General features: G+C 49.7%; 1 protein-coding gene across 5 annotated transcripts in view; it reads right to left on the bottom strand.

Annotated features, from left to right (window-relative positions):
• Window positions 1-690: 690 nt before the first annotated feature.
• The window catches only part of HK1 (hexokinase 1), a 120,083-nt gene continuing 105,355 nt past the window's right edge, over window positions 691-15,418 (bottom strand). For 4 of the 5 annotated variants that reach the window (XM_038534166.1, XM_038534168.1, XM_038534167.1 and 1 more), the window contains 8 exons: window positions 15,255-15,403; window positions 14,849-14,968; window positions 13,376-13,471; window positions 11,818-11,917; window positions 9,146-9,329; window positions 7,162-7,317; window positions 3,148-3,381; window positions 1,442-1,586 (listed from right to left, as the gene is read on the bottom strand). In XM_038534166.1, coding sequence (XP_038390094.1) covers window positions 1,442-1,586; window positions 3,148-3,381; window positions 7,162-7,317; window positions 9,146-9,329; window positions 11,818-11,917; window positions 13,376-13,471; window positions 14,849-14,968; window positions 15,255-15,403 — 1,184 coding nt within the window. Of the gene's footprint in view, window positions 1,587-3,147; window positions 3,382-7,161; window positions 7,318-9,145; window positions 9,330-11,817; window positions 11,918-13,375; window positions 13,472-14,848; window positions 14,969-15,254; window positions 15,404-15,418 lie in introns of all 5 variants that reach the window. The other variant, XM_038534165.1, reaches the window with a different exon arrangement.

The raw sequence follows: 15,418 nt of genomic DNA, 5'->3' as shown, positions 1-15,418 counted from the left end.
TCCCGTCTTAAACCAAGTGAACGTGCAATTAGTCTCAGGGGAAGCCATGTAGAGCCATAGCCCCAGCTTGGGAGAACCACATGGCACCTTGATCTCAGGGTGCAGGACACGGACTGATGTATGATGCACTGGTGGGTCATGGGGTGGAGCAGCAACCTCAAGGGGTAGGGATGAAAGGGTCAGATGAGCCTCCATTTCCTACAGAAGGCATTAATTTAAAATGGGAGAGGAGGACAGTGCAGGCAAGCTGCTCCCCTGGGCTGTTGCAAGACTTCATCTGTGTTAGAGCAGGGGCTATACACCATCTGTTCCCTTGGAGCTGGCAGCCGGTGGGGATGGCCAGTGATGCACTGTCCTCTCCTTAAACCCACACGGCCTCTGGGGGCCCAAGCTATCAGACGACAGAGGCCTTCCATCACTTTACCTTCTTAAAGGTGCCAGGTAAGACCATGGGGCTAGAGCAGGGACCTGGCCAGGCAGGTGCTGGAAAACAAGGGGAGAGGCTAGTGCTGTGACACTTCGTAGAGGGCAGAGACGTTATTGTACCAAACGAAGGCTGGGGGCTGAAGCACATAATCTTCATTTCAAACTCCCTCCCCTCCCCACCCAACCCAGGATCCCCAGAGCTTGGTCATCACACCATCCCCACACATCCTCCCCGCTCTCCAGCCACCAAGCATCACTCAGGTCTTGGAATTGGTACAAAGTTTACTAGGTCATACAACATGGCTCACAAAAGCAATGGGGAATTCCAATGAGGGCACTGTTTGTTGGTTTGGTTCCTTTTACCCAAATGGAGACAAGACACTTTCCCACAGAACTGCCCACCTCCCCCCACCCCCAAGACAGACAGAATGCAAGACTGTCACGAAGTGGCTCTGACCAGTTCCACGGACACACGACTCAGTGGCATGGACACGTCCTGATGGGATCCTCGGGACGCCAGACAGCAGTGGGTGCTGGGACGGGAGGAAGCAGCTAAGATGCCCCTGGGAGGAGGAGTCCCGGCAGTGTCTGCTGGTGATAATACATTTCACACAGGGGATGTGTCCCCAAGGACGGGCTGCAGAGGCCCCATAAGGCCTGGCGGATGGCGTACTTTTCATCTTGGGCCAATAAATAACTCTGTCAGACGAATGCAGAGACTGGAAATGGGCGCCACTAAACTTCACACGTGGGGAGCGTACGACCAGGTTGAAATCAGATCATGCAGAGTGGCAGGGCAGGTGAGGAGGGGCCGGAGTGGGGAGAGATTATCAACAGCACACGCTCTATTCTGTACCCTATGTTATGCGCCATTAGCTGGCTCGGCTTCCCTCCCCGCTGCGGCGGTGGCGGGCTCTGGCGCCGGCGGCTCCCCCCGCACGGCTCACTGGGAGGGACGGGGTCACCGCCCCAAGAGAGAAGTGCTGGAAGGGCAGCAGGCTGGGGGCCGGTACTCTTAGCTGCTCGTCTCTTCCCGGAGCCGGACGCCCACCGCCGTGATGAGGGCAGCCCCCTTGCCGCTGCCGTCTTCGGACAGGAGGAAGGACACGTTACATTTTGGTGACAGTTCCTTCACGGTTTGGTACATGATTCTGGAGAAGCTGAAAACGACAACACAGGGGAAGGGTGAGTAGAGGAGATGGGGAGAAACGCTGGACCCACGCGAGGATGCCGCAGGACCCTGACGACAGGGGGACAACCAAGATGGGAGGGGCTGCTTAGGAGAGGACACTGGGTCTGCTGCCAATCCTACTGCCACGAGTCTTTGGCAGGTAGGAACAACTGAGAGTCTAAAAAGAAGTGACTGCATGGCTTATCAGGGCCGGGACACGAATAACGCACTGACACACCCAGCCCCAAAGCCCGGGGTGTCTGGAGGACCGGATATCAGGAAGGGTGCTAGGGCCTCGATGTGGCCCAGCACCAGGGCAGCTGGGCCGGTGACATGGAAACAGACACCGTGAAGGCCCCACTGTGCCCCGAGACCTCCCTGCTCATCACCATCCATGACCCAACACCTGGCATCATCAGAAGACAAGAGAGGCGGGCCCCAGTGAAAGATAATCTCGCAGTGACAGGTGACTCCGGGTCCCTACATGGCGGGCTGACAGTGAGAGCGCGACAGGCTGAAGCAGCTCAGGCGGTGGGGCTCTCAGCGGTGATGCCGACTGCCCTCTGTTGAGCCCCTACCAGAGCCTGTCCTACACCTTATATACTGATTTTCAGTCCTGCCCATGGCTGTCATCCCGTGAGAAAGACGACACTCGGCAGTGCAGCCTCCATACCATGGTGCCAGGATTACATCCAAGGTGTATGGCTCTGAATCTAGCTCTCAGCCCTGCCAGTGTGCTTCCCCAGGTGACGAAGAGGACAGCTATGATGGTGGGGAGGTGGGGGCAAGACAACCAGCTCCATCCCCAGCCGTGGCCGTGAGGCAAGCAGCTAACGCCTACAATGATCTGGGTGAGGTAGCTTTTAAGTACAGTGACGTTATGGCCCAGTTTACCTGGGATGGTCCCAGTGTAATTATTAGCGGCACTCTCCTCACTGGCAAAAGCACCCCAGTTTATATGATAAATAATATGGTCACTAGATTCCTAAGAGCCAAGCTTGGGGAGGTGAGGTACATGAAAGGGCAGGCGGGGCCAAATATCCTCCTTGGGCACAGAGTGTCAGGCACTTGACCATGACGAGGCCACTCCCCACCCCTCTGCCTGCCCTGCAAGCCTCTTGAGAAACTGATCTAGCAGGTGAACAAGGCAACGCGCCCTCCTCCCTCCATCCTTCACTTCCTCCCCCCACGTACCAAGCACAGCCTCCTGGGCAGGCTGCATCTACCCAGCTGGACGGGGAAGCCCACACCCACCCTGGCCTCGGACTCTGCCTGGCCCAAGAGGGGGCCCAGGAGGAGTGGGGAGGGGGGCGTGCGATGCCACTGGCATGCGCTGACCAAGGGAAGCCACTAGTCTCCAAGGATCCCAGTTAAGCTCCAGAGCGGCTCATGCCCTGGACCAGACAAGGCTCAGTCCCTGAATGCACAGCCTTCGTTCGGGTCCTGGTGAGGAACTTTCCTGGTGGGACTCCCATCCTGCGGTCCCATAACCATCAGGGGACCTCGCCAGCCCAGGCAGCTCTGCCACTCCAACTGGAAGCCCCACTCACTGCGGATGAAGCTTGTAGAGTGTGCCATCCACGCCCACAGTCACGTTGAGGTGGTCCAGCCCTCTGTTCTCGCGGATCTTGTCCACCACGGCAGCCATGCCCGCACCACACAGCTGCGCGGCCCGCTTGGACACCACCCCGCACACGGTCTTGACGAGGATACTGTCGTCACAGGTGCTGTTCAGGCCCAGCTGCTGGAGGATGGCCCGGACCTGGAGCAGCGCTAATCGGTCACTGTGGGGGACAAAACCAGAGGGCTGGAATGAAGTGGGACTGCCCAGAGCAGCCTGGGAGCTGACTCCAGCCCCAAAACACTGTCCTTACCATGAGTAGGGTTGTGGGGGCTTCCTTCCTCCAAAACATCACTTATTTATTTTTATTCATTTATATCTTTTTTAAGATTTTATTTTTTAAAGTAACCTCTACACCCAACACGGGGCTCAAACTCAAAACCCCAAGATCAAGAGCTGAATGCTCTACTGGCTGAGCTGGCCAGGCGCCCCTGTTTATTTTTAAGTGATACCAAAAGTATTACACCTGAAATTGTAGAAAATTTGGCAAATATAGAAAACTTAAAATTCTAAAATTAAAACTATTCACAACACCAGAAGCAATGCTATTAACACTTTAATATTTTTCCTTCTAATCTACTTTTCTTAAATGTCAATAAATGAGCTTCTTATGATATGCAAAATGGGCTCATCTTTTATCTGTGGTTTCCCTTCTGCCTTTTTTTCCCCCTACTTCACACTTCTGAGCTATTTCCCACATCCTTGTCTGAGAACAGGACCGGAAATAGCTGCCATAGTACTCCATTCTGGGGACGCACCCTAATTTATTTAGCCAGTTTGGAGAAAATGACATTGTTTGCAACTTTCTGCTATTATGAAGTAACACTCTGATAAAGTTTCCTGTTTATAAACCTTTGTGTGCAACTCTGCTTTTCCCCTTAGGAGATACATTTCTGGGTCAAAGGTACTTTGATACATATTGCCAAGTGCCTTTCAGGAGGTTGTGTCCATTTTCTTTTTCCCTCTCTCTCCAGCTGAGTTTCCACTATACTTGTCCCCAGTGGAAGGGATCACTTTAAAAAACATGCTAAAAGGGATGCTTGGCTGGCTCGGTAGGAAGAGGATAGGACTCATGATCTTGGGGTCACAGGTCCAAGCCCCACGTTGGGTATATAGAGATTACTAAAAAAATAAACTTAAAAAAAAAAGTAGTAATGGCATCATGCTGCAGTGTGGTTTGTATCCTTCTCTATTTGAGAGAAAGACTTTTTTCAAAAAATTTTGCTTATTGCCCATATGAACTACTATTATGGCAAGACTTGTTATTCTCTTGGGATATTTGTCTTGATCTTATTGAATGGAAAGAGAGGACAATGACCAACAGTGATGGCAAGGGTGGTAAGAGCAGCCAGCCTTTCTGAAGGATGTAGCATGTGACAAATGCTTCATATACATCACTTCATTTCCCCCTAACAGCCCACCGTTGTGTGTACGGTTACCTCCATTTTCAAGACAAGGAGACTGAGGCTGGGAGCACTGAGTAACTCACTCAAAGCAAACAGCAGGTCTCAAGACCAGCTCTGTCGAAGCCCCTGCCCACTGCCCAGCACTCTGCTGCCCAGCGCTTGCATATATAATGCGAATGGTTTCCATAGCTTGCTATTTGCCTCAGGTTTATTGCCAAATTTTTTTTTAACTTACAGAAGATATGTAGCTAAATTTGGCAATTTTGGGGATCCCCAGGTGGCTCAGTGGTTGAGCATCTGCCTTTGGCTCAGGGCATGATCCCAGGGTTCTGGAATCGAGTCCTGCATCAGGCTCCCTGCAGGGAACCTGCCTCTCCCTCTGCCCATGTATCTGCCTCTCTCTCTCTCTGTCTCTTATGAATAAATATTTTTTTTAATTTGGCAAATTTTTTCTTTCTTGCTTTGCTTTCATTTTATTTTTAAATTCCAGTATAATTAATGTTGCTATTATTCTTAAAAAGACTTTTCCCACTACTTCATACCCATTAGGATAGCTATAATTTAAAAAACAGGGGTGCTTGGGTTTCTTTGGTTAGACTCAGGTAATGATCTCAGGATCCTGGGATCAAGCCCCACATCGGGCCCCCTGCTCAGCAGCGAGTCTGTTTCTCCCTCTCCTTCTGCCCCACCCCCTTGCTAGTGTGCGCAGTCACTCTCTCTCTCAAATAAATAAATAAAATCTGTAAAAAAAAAAATACAACAACAACAGAAAACAAGTGTTGGGCAAAGATGTGGAGAAATCGAACCCTGGTGTGTACCACGGGTGGCAGTGTAAAATGGTGCAGCCACTGTGGAAAGCAGTGTAGTGGTTCCTCAAATATTAAAAATAAAATTATATCTAATCTAGCAATTCCACGTACAGGTATTTACCCCCAAAGAATTGCAAGCAGGACTCAATCGTGTATTTTTATCCTCATGTTCATAGCAGCATTATTCACTGTAGCCAAAAGGTGGAAGCAACGCAAGTGTCCAAGGACAGACAGATGGATAAACAAAATATGATCTATACATAGAGTATTATTCATCCTTAAAATGGAAAGAAATTCTGACACACGGTACAACATGGATGAACCTTGAGAATGCTATGCCAAGTAAAATAAGCCAGTTACAAAAAGACAAAAACTGTATGATTCCACTTACATGGGTGTGTACAGTCAAATCCAAAGAGACACAAAGTAGAAGGGTGGGTGCCAGGGACTGGGGGGATGGGGAGTTGCTGTTTAAGGGGTAGGGTAGTTCAGGGTGATGTAAAAGTTCTGGAAGTGAACAGTGGTGATGGTTACACAGCACTGTGAATGTACTTAATGCCACTGAACCGTAGATGTCAAAATAGTAACAATGGTAAATTTCATGTTATGTATATTTGACACTTAAAAAATGTTAAATTCAATTATATTTTCTTCTAGTTCTTCTATGGCTCCTATTTTGCCCACTCAGCTCTTGGCTGCATTTGGAATGACAGAAAGAGGGGAGAACTTGTTTCCTGGTCTGTAAATGAGCGCCCAGAACCAGCTGCTGACAGCCTCTTCCTTTCCAGCTGCGGTGAAATGCTACTACCCGGTGCACTCAGGCCCACCAGGGCCAGTGCGCTGGGGCCTTGTGTCTGCTGCTAGCACTTCACTGCTTGGGTTCTGGTGGGCAGTGAGTTTGACGTACAAGTTACAGATACGGAGATGCCTGGGTGGCTCAGCAGTTGAGCATCTGCCTTTGGCTCAGGGTGTGATCCCGGAGACCTGGGATTGAGTCCCATGTTGGGCTTCCTGCATGGAGCCTGCTTCTTCCTCTGCCTGTGTCTCTGCCTCTCTCTCTCTCTGCCTCTCATGAATAAATAAATACAATCTTTAAAACAAACAAAAAACAAGTTACAGATATAGACATGGGGGAAAGCGATGAGCAGGCTCCAGCGTGGCCCACATTAATATTGCTTTTATGACCATTCTAAAAACAAGGTGGTTTTTGCTTTTGCAGAGCACCCTGCCCTCTTCTCATAGTTCACCATGGAAGAGGCAAAGGCAGGGATGAAGCAATCACGGCACAGAAGAAAACGGGAAGAAGACAAAGCAACTTGTGGGGCTCACTCACTGGGTGACCAACAGCCCAATCCCAGCCTGCCTTTCAGATGAATGCAGGTGGGACTAGACCTATGGCTCTTGGCTCTGCTGGTCTCAGTGCCCTTCGACATTAGTATCTATAATGCACCTTTATCCTGAAATGGAGTCCATACAACTTTACTTATACACAAGACTTCCAACAAATACACATAATGCTCCAACATAAAGAATGAAGAGAAGGAAAATTATTTATAATAAAATTATATTATTTCAATCTGTAGCTAGCTGCTCATGGCCTACTACTCCAGATGTGGGGGGAACCCCTCACAAATGATAAAACATCCCATGAGGGGCCTCCACGCCCATACTGATCCCCTGGCCACATGGACCTCTAACAGATCTGTGGGGACACCCCTCATCACTCACCTCTCAATCTGGGAAAGATATTTGGTCTGAAAGATGCCCCGAGTCTTCAGTGTCTCAGAGATCTGCCCGCGGAAGAGGAACCCCTTCTTGGTGAAGTCAATCAAGATGTTACGGACAATCTCCCCCAGGTACATACCACTAATCATCTTCTCGAACCTGAAAACAGGAGCAGAGGCTGGTATCTATGTGTAGCCTTTGGTCTTCCAGTAGTCCTGGGCGTCTTCCTGCCCCTTGAGAGCATCACCACCTGCACACCCAGCCCTGCGCTCTCAGCAGAGGCAGAGGGAGGCCAGGAAGGGCAAAGGGATCTTTAACCCTCCCCAGGATCAGAACCCACATCACCAGCACTCACATCTAACTGCAGGACTGTCTCCCTCGTGGCCAGACTTCCTTCCTTTGCCCGCAGAAGTCCACTCCAGCTCTCAGCTCAAAACTTTCCTCCAAAAAACCTGTCCTCCTCCCCCTGACCGGGTTCCATCTGCCTCTCTCATGCACCCAGACACCCTCCCTTCTCTGTCACAAGGCACACTGCCTCTCTTGGCCCTGAAGCAAAAGCCTAGAGAGCCTGGAACATGTGTCCTGCTCAGCTTTGAGGCCCAGGGTCTAGCACAGCGCAGTGCTAGGCTCTCAGTCCAGTGCTCAATAAATATCTGCAGAATAAGCAAACAACTGGTCTGACTCTTAAAGGGACAAGAAGACAATGAGGAAAAAGTTTCTACTAGATTTCTGGAAGGTTTTGAGAAAGCTCAGAGTACTGGTCAAGCCCCAGCACAGCGATGAAGCCACCCAGGCTGGAGGGTTCAGGTGGCTACCACACTCCTGAGGGCAGCCTATTCCTGGGGCTTGTCTCCTGCCCTTGCCCTGCTCCAGTCCCAGTGTCCCCAGGCTGGGAAGAGTCCACTGGACGCTCCAAAAGATCTCAGGTGCTCCATAGGAGAAAAACAAGATTATGCTACTATTATCAGCTCCCAGCCAGTCCTTCTGACACCATCAAGGAGACCACCTCGGTGCAGTGCTGATGGGGCTCCAGCCCCTTCCACTGCCTGCTGCTTCCCTCCAACCCAGGAGGTCTTCATTTCGAGCCTATGGTAGGCAATCGAATGACACTGATCTTTGCTATATTCATTTTATGATTATCATCTATTTATGGTAATACTGGTTTCCCCTTTTGTTCCTCTCTTGTTAAATTTAAGTAAAAAAATATAAACTGACTTAAAAACATTAAGTAAATGACATGTAGGTATATCTGAAAAAAGGCATAAATCTTGAGGGTGGCTGGAAAACAACTCTTATTTGGGAGGTGCCAACTCCCCCATCCTTTCTGCTCCTGAGGACACAGCTCAGACCAATTCATCCTGGCGACGGCAGAGGATGGCCTGAGTCCTGGGAGCTTGAGACAAGGAGTCATCTGTCTCTCTGCAGGGAGGACAGAGACTGCCAGCCCAGGCAGGGTGTCTAAGACCCAGGCTCTAAAAAGCCATGAGGTGGTGTGGGAGGATGAGGGAGGATGAACAGAGCCGAAGCCCCCACTGGCCACATCCTAATTCACTTTGCCCTTTGACAAGTATAGGTCAAGTATGTTTTACTTCCACTAAAACAAACAAAAACCTGCTGACCAAGAGCTTTCTATTAGTCTGTTGGGGAAGAAAGAGCAATAGAAAGACCAGAATGTTCCAGGATGATCACAGTCACTGAGGGAAGTGGAGTGGCTGCTGCCACCCTGTCCTCTGGGCATATTCCTAGACAGAGGGGGCACCTGGCCAGGACATCAACCTGGGCCCATGTGTACCACATTGGGGGCACATCCTTCTGGTTATCTGCTCTCCGTGAGCCAAAACCAAAGTCAGGAGGGAATCTGAGGGACTAAGCTTCTGTCCAGACTCCACCCCTACTAGAAACTTCTTCTATTTTAACAGGCAAAATACAGTCTTACAGCCTAAACGTCCTACCACCATATGTGTCTTCCTCCACCAAGCACAGTTACCTTTGTTTCCCAGCGTTTAGAGAATATTCATCCACCAGTCTGTCGTAGATTGTTCTGATATCATCTAGACACCCGTTGTCCCCAAAGGCACCCCACTCCATGTTGATACACATCCGCCCATCATTCCCCTCCAGCATCTCGACATTCTTCATTTCTTCCATGTAGCAAGCATTGCTGCCAGTCCCTGCGGGACACAAGGTGGGAAATGGATGGCTGTGCCACCACGCCCGGGGTAGCAGGGAGGGCCTGGGGCCTGCCTGGGATTCCACAGACAGGGGATGTGTTTTTGAGACTAATAACAAAATAGCTTTCCTTTCCTAATGTTTTCCAGGAAAACCTTGAAATAGAAAAGGAGAGTCAGTGTTAAACTATCCAGAGAGCATGTGATCAACTTACTTTATACTAAGACGTCAATATCAAGAGTCTCGTGTGTTTACCTGCCCGGACAGGGCTCTGTTTATTTTAATAAAAGGCAGTCTGACAACAGAGCTACGTCTTCAATGGCAAAAGTTTAGGCAATATTCAGATTGGAAGGATATTTCTCTTCTCTCTCTCTCCAAACTACATGCATATCTATAAAACACTACATTGGGGGGTTGTCTACTATCACACGGTGGATGTCTGCTTATCTTTACTGATTGAACATGGTCATGGACTAGCCTGCCCAGTCCACCCTCCCAAGTGTTTCAGAATGAAACCCACAGTTAGTTCAGAGAAGGCCAGTGTCTTGAGCATGTCAGTGGTGCCTTTCAAAGGGAGACAGTTCCTCACCATTTTGATGTCACAGACCTCTTTGAAAATCTGATGATTCTTCTGAGAAAAGGGAAAAGGGATATTCCTCTGGATGCACACGCTCTACACACATACAACCTGACATATGGTTTCCAGAGGTTCAGAGTCCTCTGCTTTCCCTCCCTGAACTCCCCAGGCTGTGGACCTGCAAGGATTGGGGTAGGACCACCAACTGTTTGCTGTTCTCATCCATGAGGAGCTGAGTGTGGAAACTGAGAGGAAAGCACTCTAAAACGTGCACAACATTTCAATCACCATGACATCCAAGCCCCTGTGGTCACTGGCCTTGTCTTGGTAAATGGACTACAAAATTTAAAACCAACCATTTAACAAAGGAATACTTCCCCCAGATATTTTAATATGCACCTCAGTCACCTGGGGAGCTTGTTAAGATGCAGATTCTGGGGTGGGGCCTGAGACTCTGCATTTCTAACATGCTGGCAGGTCCACACTTCCTGTAACCAGGCCCCAGAGCACCACCAACCCACCCCTCAGGTGGGATGCAGACCGACTTTCAGCACCCTTGGGGGATACAAGGCAATCCCCACTGGCCAGACCAAAGGGCCTGGATTGGTTTCATTCTTTTTAAAGAAACTTAAGTAGAATTCATGGATGCTTCTCACTGTGTAACTGGATTGTTTTGTGTTTCTGTTTTCTCAGCTCCCTTTCACCCCAAAGTGTGAAAGTGAGAGAAGAGGAGCCCCAGAAATGGCCAGGGGTGCACAGAAAGCCAAAACACATAAATCCTACTTCTTGCCAAAGGGCACTGGGAGCAAAGAGATGGATGGAGGGAGGAAGGAGAAAGTGGGTGTGAATGCAGCAGGAACTGGGAGCACCTCCACTCTGCTCGCTTACCCGGTGCCAGGAACAGCTAATCAGGCAGCCCTGAATTAGGCAGGAAGGCCAGGCCTGGCCTCCAGTGGGGAATGTGCTGTGTCACTCTGGATTTGCGTGTCACACCTAAGGCCACTCATAAGCAGAGGAGTGGGGTGGCTAGGTAATAAAAGAAAGCTTTGCAAAAGAAAGGAGGAAACAAAATAGCCCCAGAGCCAGGCCCCCAAACCTTATACCTGCAGCTGTTCCCCAGTTTTCAGAATGTCCTCAGGAGCCAAACATGTCTTAACAAATGAAAGGGTATTCCAGGCATCAGGAAGGCAGCCTGCAGGAGCCTTATCCCCATCTCCTAGACACCTGGCAAAGGGGCTGGACATCAGGGCTGTCACCCCATCTTGTCCAGGTAGAGCCTGCAGAGGTTGGCCAGGAAACGGGGCCTTCTCCCAGCATTCTGACACCAGGAGCAGGCTCAGCTGGACAAATGGTCTTCTCACTGCCCTAGTTGATGTGCTTCCAGAATGCCGTGCTCTCAGGCCCAGACTCCTAGTGTGTTTGGACTATAAGGGAACAACCTACAGAGCCAACCTCTCTGCATCTCACCAAAGTGGCTGCCAAAGGCAAAATGGTGCTCAAAACTAATCACTGGCCTTTTCCCACAGTCAAGGGAGAAGGAGGACTCTGTTGCCTCCCCAGTCGCAGGCTCCCACCCCACAATACCTGCCTGGTGGCCCTCCCACTGAGCCCAGTAGTTGTCCCAATGGCCAGCCCAGCCCCAGGTACTCCCACCCTGTCCACCCAAGCTGTGTAAGCCATTTGGGGCCTCGCTCCTAGACAGCTCTAGTTGCAAGCCCTGGGGTGAGTGTTGGGGAACAGAAAGCCACCAGGATAGCTCCGCATCCTCGGTCCAAACTCTGGAGGTGGTGACCAGACAAGAGGGACAGACATAGTGTCCCATACAGAGAACTGAGCTGCTGGCTTGAGGCCCCACAGAACAGGACAACCCAGCCTTCCCTGCCCCAGAGAGACAGACTTTCCAGAACACCTACCTACGATGAGCCCAACCTCGCATGTAGGCTCCTCATAAGCACAGGTCATCATGGTGCCCACCGTGTCATTGACCACAGCCACCACATCCAGGTCAAATTCCTTTGGAAAGAAAGAGATACAACTTTAGGAAGGGACGGCACTGCTTGACACATCACCAGAAAAAGTTTCCTTACCAACCTTTAAAAAGGCAATTAATACTCTTTCACCAACTAAACTACTAAACCTACTATTAATGATGTATGACAATGGAGATCTACAGAAAGGTGCCATTCTACCCATTTCACAGATGATGCTGAGTACCAGAGAAGCAGCCTGGACCAATCTGGTGAAGAGAGAAAAAAACAAGGGACTATGGCCAAACAACTCTCTTTCTCGGGGAGTTTAGAGTGTTACAGCCTTCCAGAAGGCAAACACCAATGCCAAATCCATTCCTCAGAATCTGTCCTTCTGAAATAGCCATGTAGGTACACAAAGATACTTCATGGCTCACGTGGGCCAGAAATATAGATCAAAGGGGGCTGTGTAAAACACGAGTTCCAGCAAACACTGCAATGCCGTGCCACCGCGGAAAAGAGGGAGGTTGATCTCTGTGTGGTGACATGGCAAGATGCCGGTTTCACATTAAATGGAATAAGCAAGTTGTAATAGAGCACATACGGGAGCATTCCCATCATATGATGCGCATATGTGTGAGTCGGTATATGCACAGAAGGTAAATCGGAAGAATGCTACCATTAAGAGTTGTGCAATGGGCAAAAGTAGGTCAGCAGGTTTCTTTCCAGCGGGATGTAAGTTGTCTCACGTACTCTTCCAGGTGCAATCAGCCCCTCTGTCAAAATCCCATTCATGTCAGCCTTCCCCACTGCTGACTCGTTTGCTCTTTGGAACTAGAGGCATTTGAACTTTTTTTTTTTTTTTTACCTAATTCCCTCATTAATAAGTAAAGTCTCTGGAATTTTTCATGTTATATTTTGCAATGTCCTCCAGCCAAACACCACCAGAAACAAACCTGTAGTCAAATAGAGCTGGGCACAGTGACTGGTTACAACACGGGTGACACATCTCCCGGGGTGTTTGGAAAGTGCTAGAAAGCACTAGTGTGGGCTTTGAGCCTGAGGTGGTGGTCATAGGGAGGGCTCAAAGTGGGGCTTGCTCTGGACTGGACGTGGTCCGGAAGCAGGGCAATTCCCTGAGTGTGTGCTGAGTTCTGACGTCAGTACAGACTTGTTTTCTTCTTGTCTATTTTCCATCAGAGTTACGGAGAGAAGCTTCGAGGTCAGCAGGAGGTCCCCAAGGCCAACTGGCTGCGCCAAGCCATGCCCAGCTGCTAGGGGCTGCTTGTCTCTGTTTCAGGCATTATAAAAGTCATGATTTTACTTTTCTAAAACCATCCTTCAACAACACAATACCGTCCGCCTCCAAGTTACTGCTGACAGTTCAGAGAATCTTCAGACCCTGGGCACACACTTCTGTGCTTCAATTCTTTACAGCCAGTTTTTATGATCCCACCATCCCCAAAACAGTGAAGATTTTTAAAAACAACCTTTCCATAGTTACCTCTCTCCTTTTTATCGCTTCCCTTAGTAACGTTGCTACATCGTTCCCCACGCAGTCAGTCGCCTTAAAACCCTTCGTCCAGGTGATCAAGATTCCCTGAAACAGGTAAGGTACCAGGAGAGTCCTGTGTAATTAGCCCTTCTGGGCAGAATGTAAAGTTTCCCTCCCTCCCTCCTGAGTAAACATCTGCTGAAAATCTGCAATGAGACTATGTTAGAGCATCTCAGGCACAAAGGAGTAACATACAAGGGGTCCTCTGCACCAGCCTGCCCCCTCCTCACCATCCCCAACACCCACCACAGTCTGGTGGATAATTCGCATTTCACAGATGAAAAAACTGAGGCTTCAGAGGATAACGGTGCAGCCTCTGGTAAAACCAACTAGTTCCCCTAAGGAATAGTCTACCAATAGCATAAATGGAGAAATGCAAATTTTTAGTAACGCCTGATACTGCCTAAAGTAAACTTTTGGTTTGAATGAAGTTATACATTGGCTGGGCGTGTACTCACTACAATGAATACAGGTGACAGTACAAGCGAACCCCTTAAAAAAATGCAGGCCTTTAAAAACTACAGAGCACAAATGTATTTGGATCTAACTGCTGAGGTATAAAAGAGCTTAAGAGGACAACACCCCAAGCCAGCACAGTGACTTGATTAACTGGCTTCCAGAAGCAGGTGACCCTACCTAGCCTCCTAGGTGCTGCCTGCCAATCATTTGCCTTAAATCCTGGCCCAAGGCTCTTTGTGACCGGATGCTACTCCAGGGCTCCTCCCTGGCCACACCCCCACCGGTGACACAAGGAAGCACTTGTGGCTACTCTAGCATGACAGGCTCCGTCCTGCCTCTGTGACTCTGCACAATCAGTTCCCTCTGCCCAGCATAACCCTACCAACCTGCCACCCTCAGCCCTAAGCCCTCAGCCCAGTGCCGAGCTGCGCACATAAGGCTGGGATCCTCCATTAGACTGTTGGCCCCCTGAGGAGGGGAACTGTCACCTTCAGCTCTGTACACAGCACTCAGTATTCTGCAGGTGCTCAAGACCTGGCCCTGGAGACCCTGTTTCATTCCATTTATTGAGCATTTATTAAGTAAGTATGGGGTAGGGTGGGGTGGGAGGAGGGTGGACACAGGCCCTAGCTCAAGGAGCACCGGACACAACAGAAAAGAGACAATCACTAAAAACATGGGAAAAGTTTTTAACTTTTTAAATTGTTAACTGCAATTAACACTCGAAGGAAGAGGGAACATCGGGGAGAGGCTGAGATATTTTCACCTACAGGACCAGGAGGTTTCCCAGAGGAGGTGGGTACTCCAAATGATAACAAATAGAGAAGGCTCTTAAGAGCCTAAAATAAAGCCTGGGTCAACCCACTGTGACATGTGAGCCACTCCCGACACTGAGTGGTCAGGTGAGGCTGAAGGAGACTCCAGGAGTCCGTGCTGCCCCGTGCCTAGGGGAAAGAGTCTTACCGCGTCCAAGCTCGTCTGCTTGCAGGGGAATGAGAACGTAAAACCCAGAGGCATTTTGGGTCCTTTGATCCCCATGTAGTCCAGGAAGTCAGAGATGCAGGAGACGATGTGGTCAAACAGCTTTAGGAGAAAAGAAGGGATTACCGTGCTCTCTGGTTTCATGATTTCAGCTCACATGTACAAGTGCACAACTACATACACACATGCACAGAACAAGTACCCCTCCAGGAACTTTGCAGCCCCCCAAGCATCATAAGCCCAGCTTTGCGGAAGGTGCCTGATGCTTTGAGGCCATGAGGACACAGCTGCATAGCTGGGTGCACCACGTGGCAGTTTGGGGGGACCCAATGCCACTGGACAGGTGACACACGTGCGCCATCATGGTATAAAAGCAAAACTGTCTCACCTCTTCCCCAGTGCCCTGCATGATTTCAATGGGAATGGCATAGATCTTGTTGTGCATTTCCACCGTTCTCTTTTTCCCACTGCGGATTTTCACCAGTAGGACACGGAAATTTGTTCCTCCAAGATCAAGGGCCAAGAAGTCACCATGCTCTATCACAGTCAAGA

The sequence above is a fragment of the Canis lupus genome, chromosome 4, assembly GCF_011100685.1.
Source record: "Canis lupus familiaris isolate Mischka breed German Shepherd chromosome 4, alternate assembly UU_Cfam_GSD_1.0, whole genome shotgun sequence".
In the NCBI taxonomy this organism is placed as follows: Eukaryota; Metazoa; Chordata; class Mammalia; order Carnivora; family Canidae; genus Canis; species Canis lupus.
This window is presented reverse-complemented; position numbering and strand designations above follow the sequence as displayed.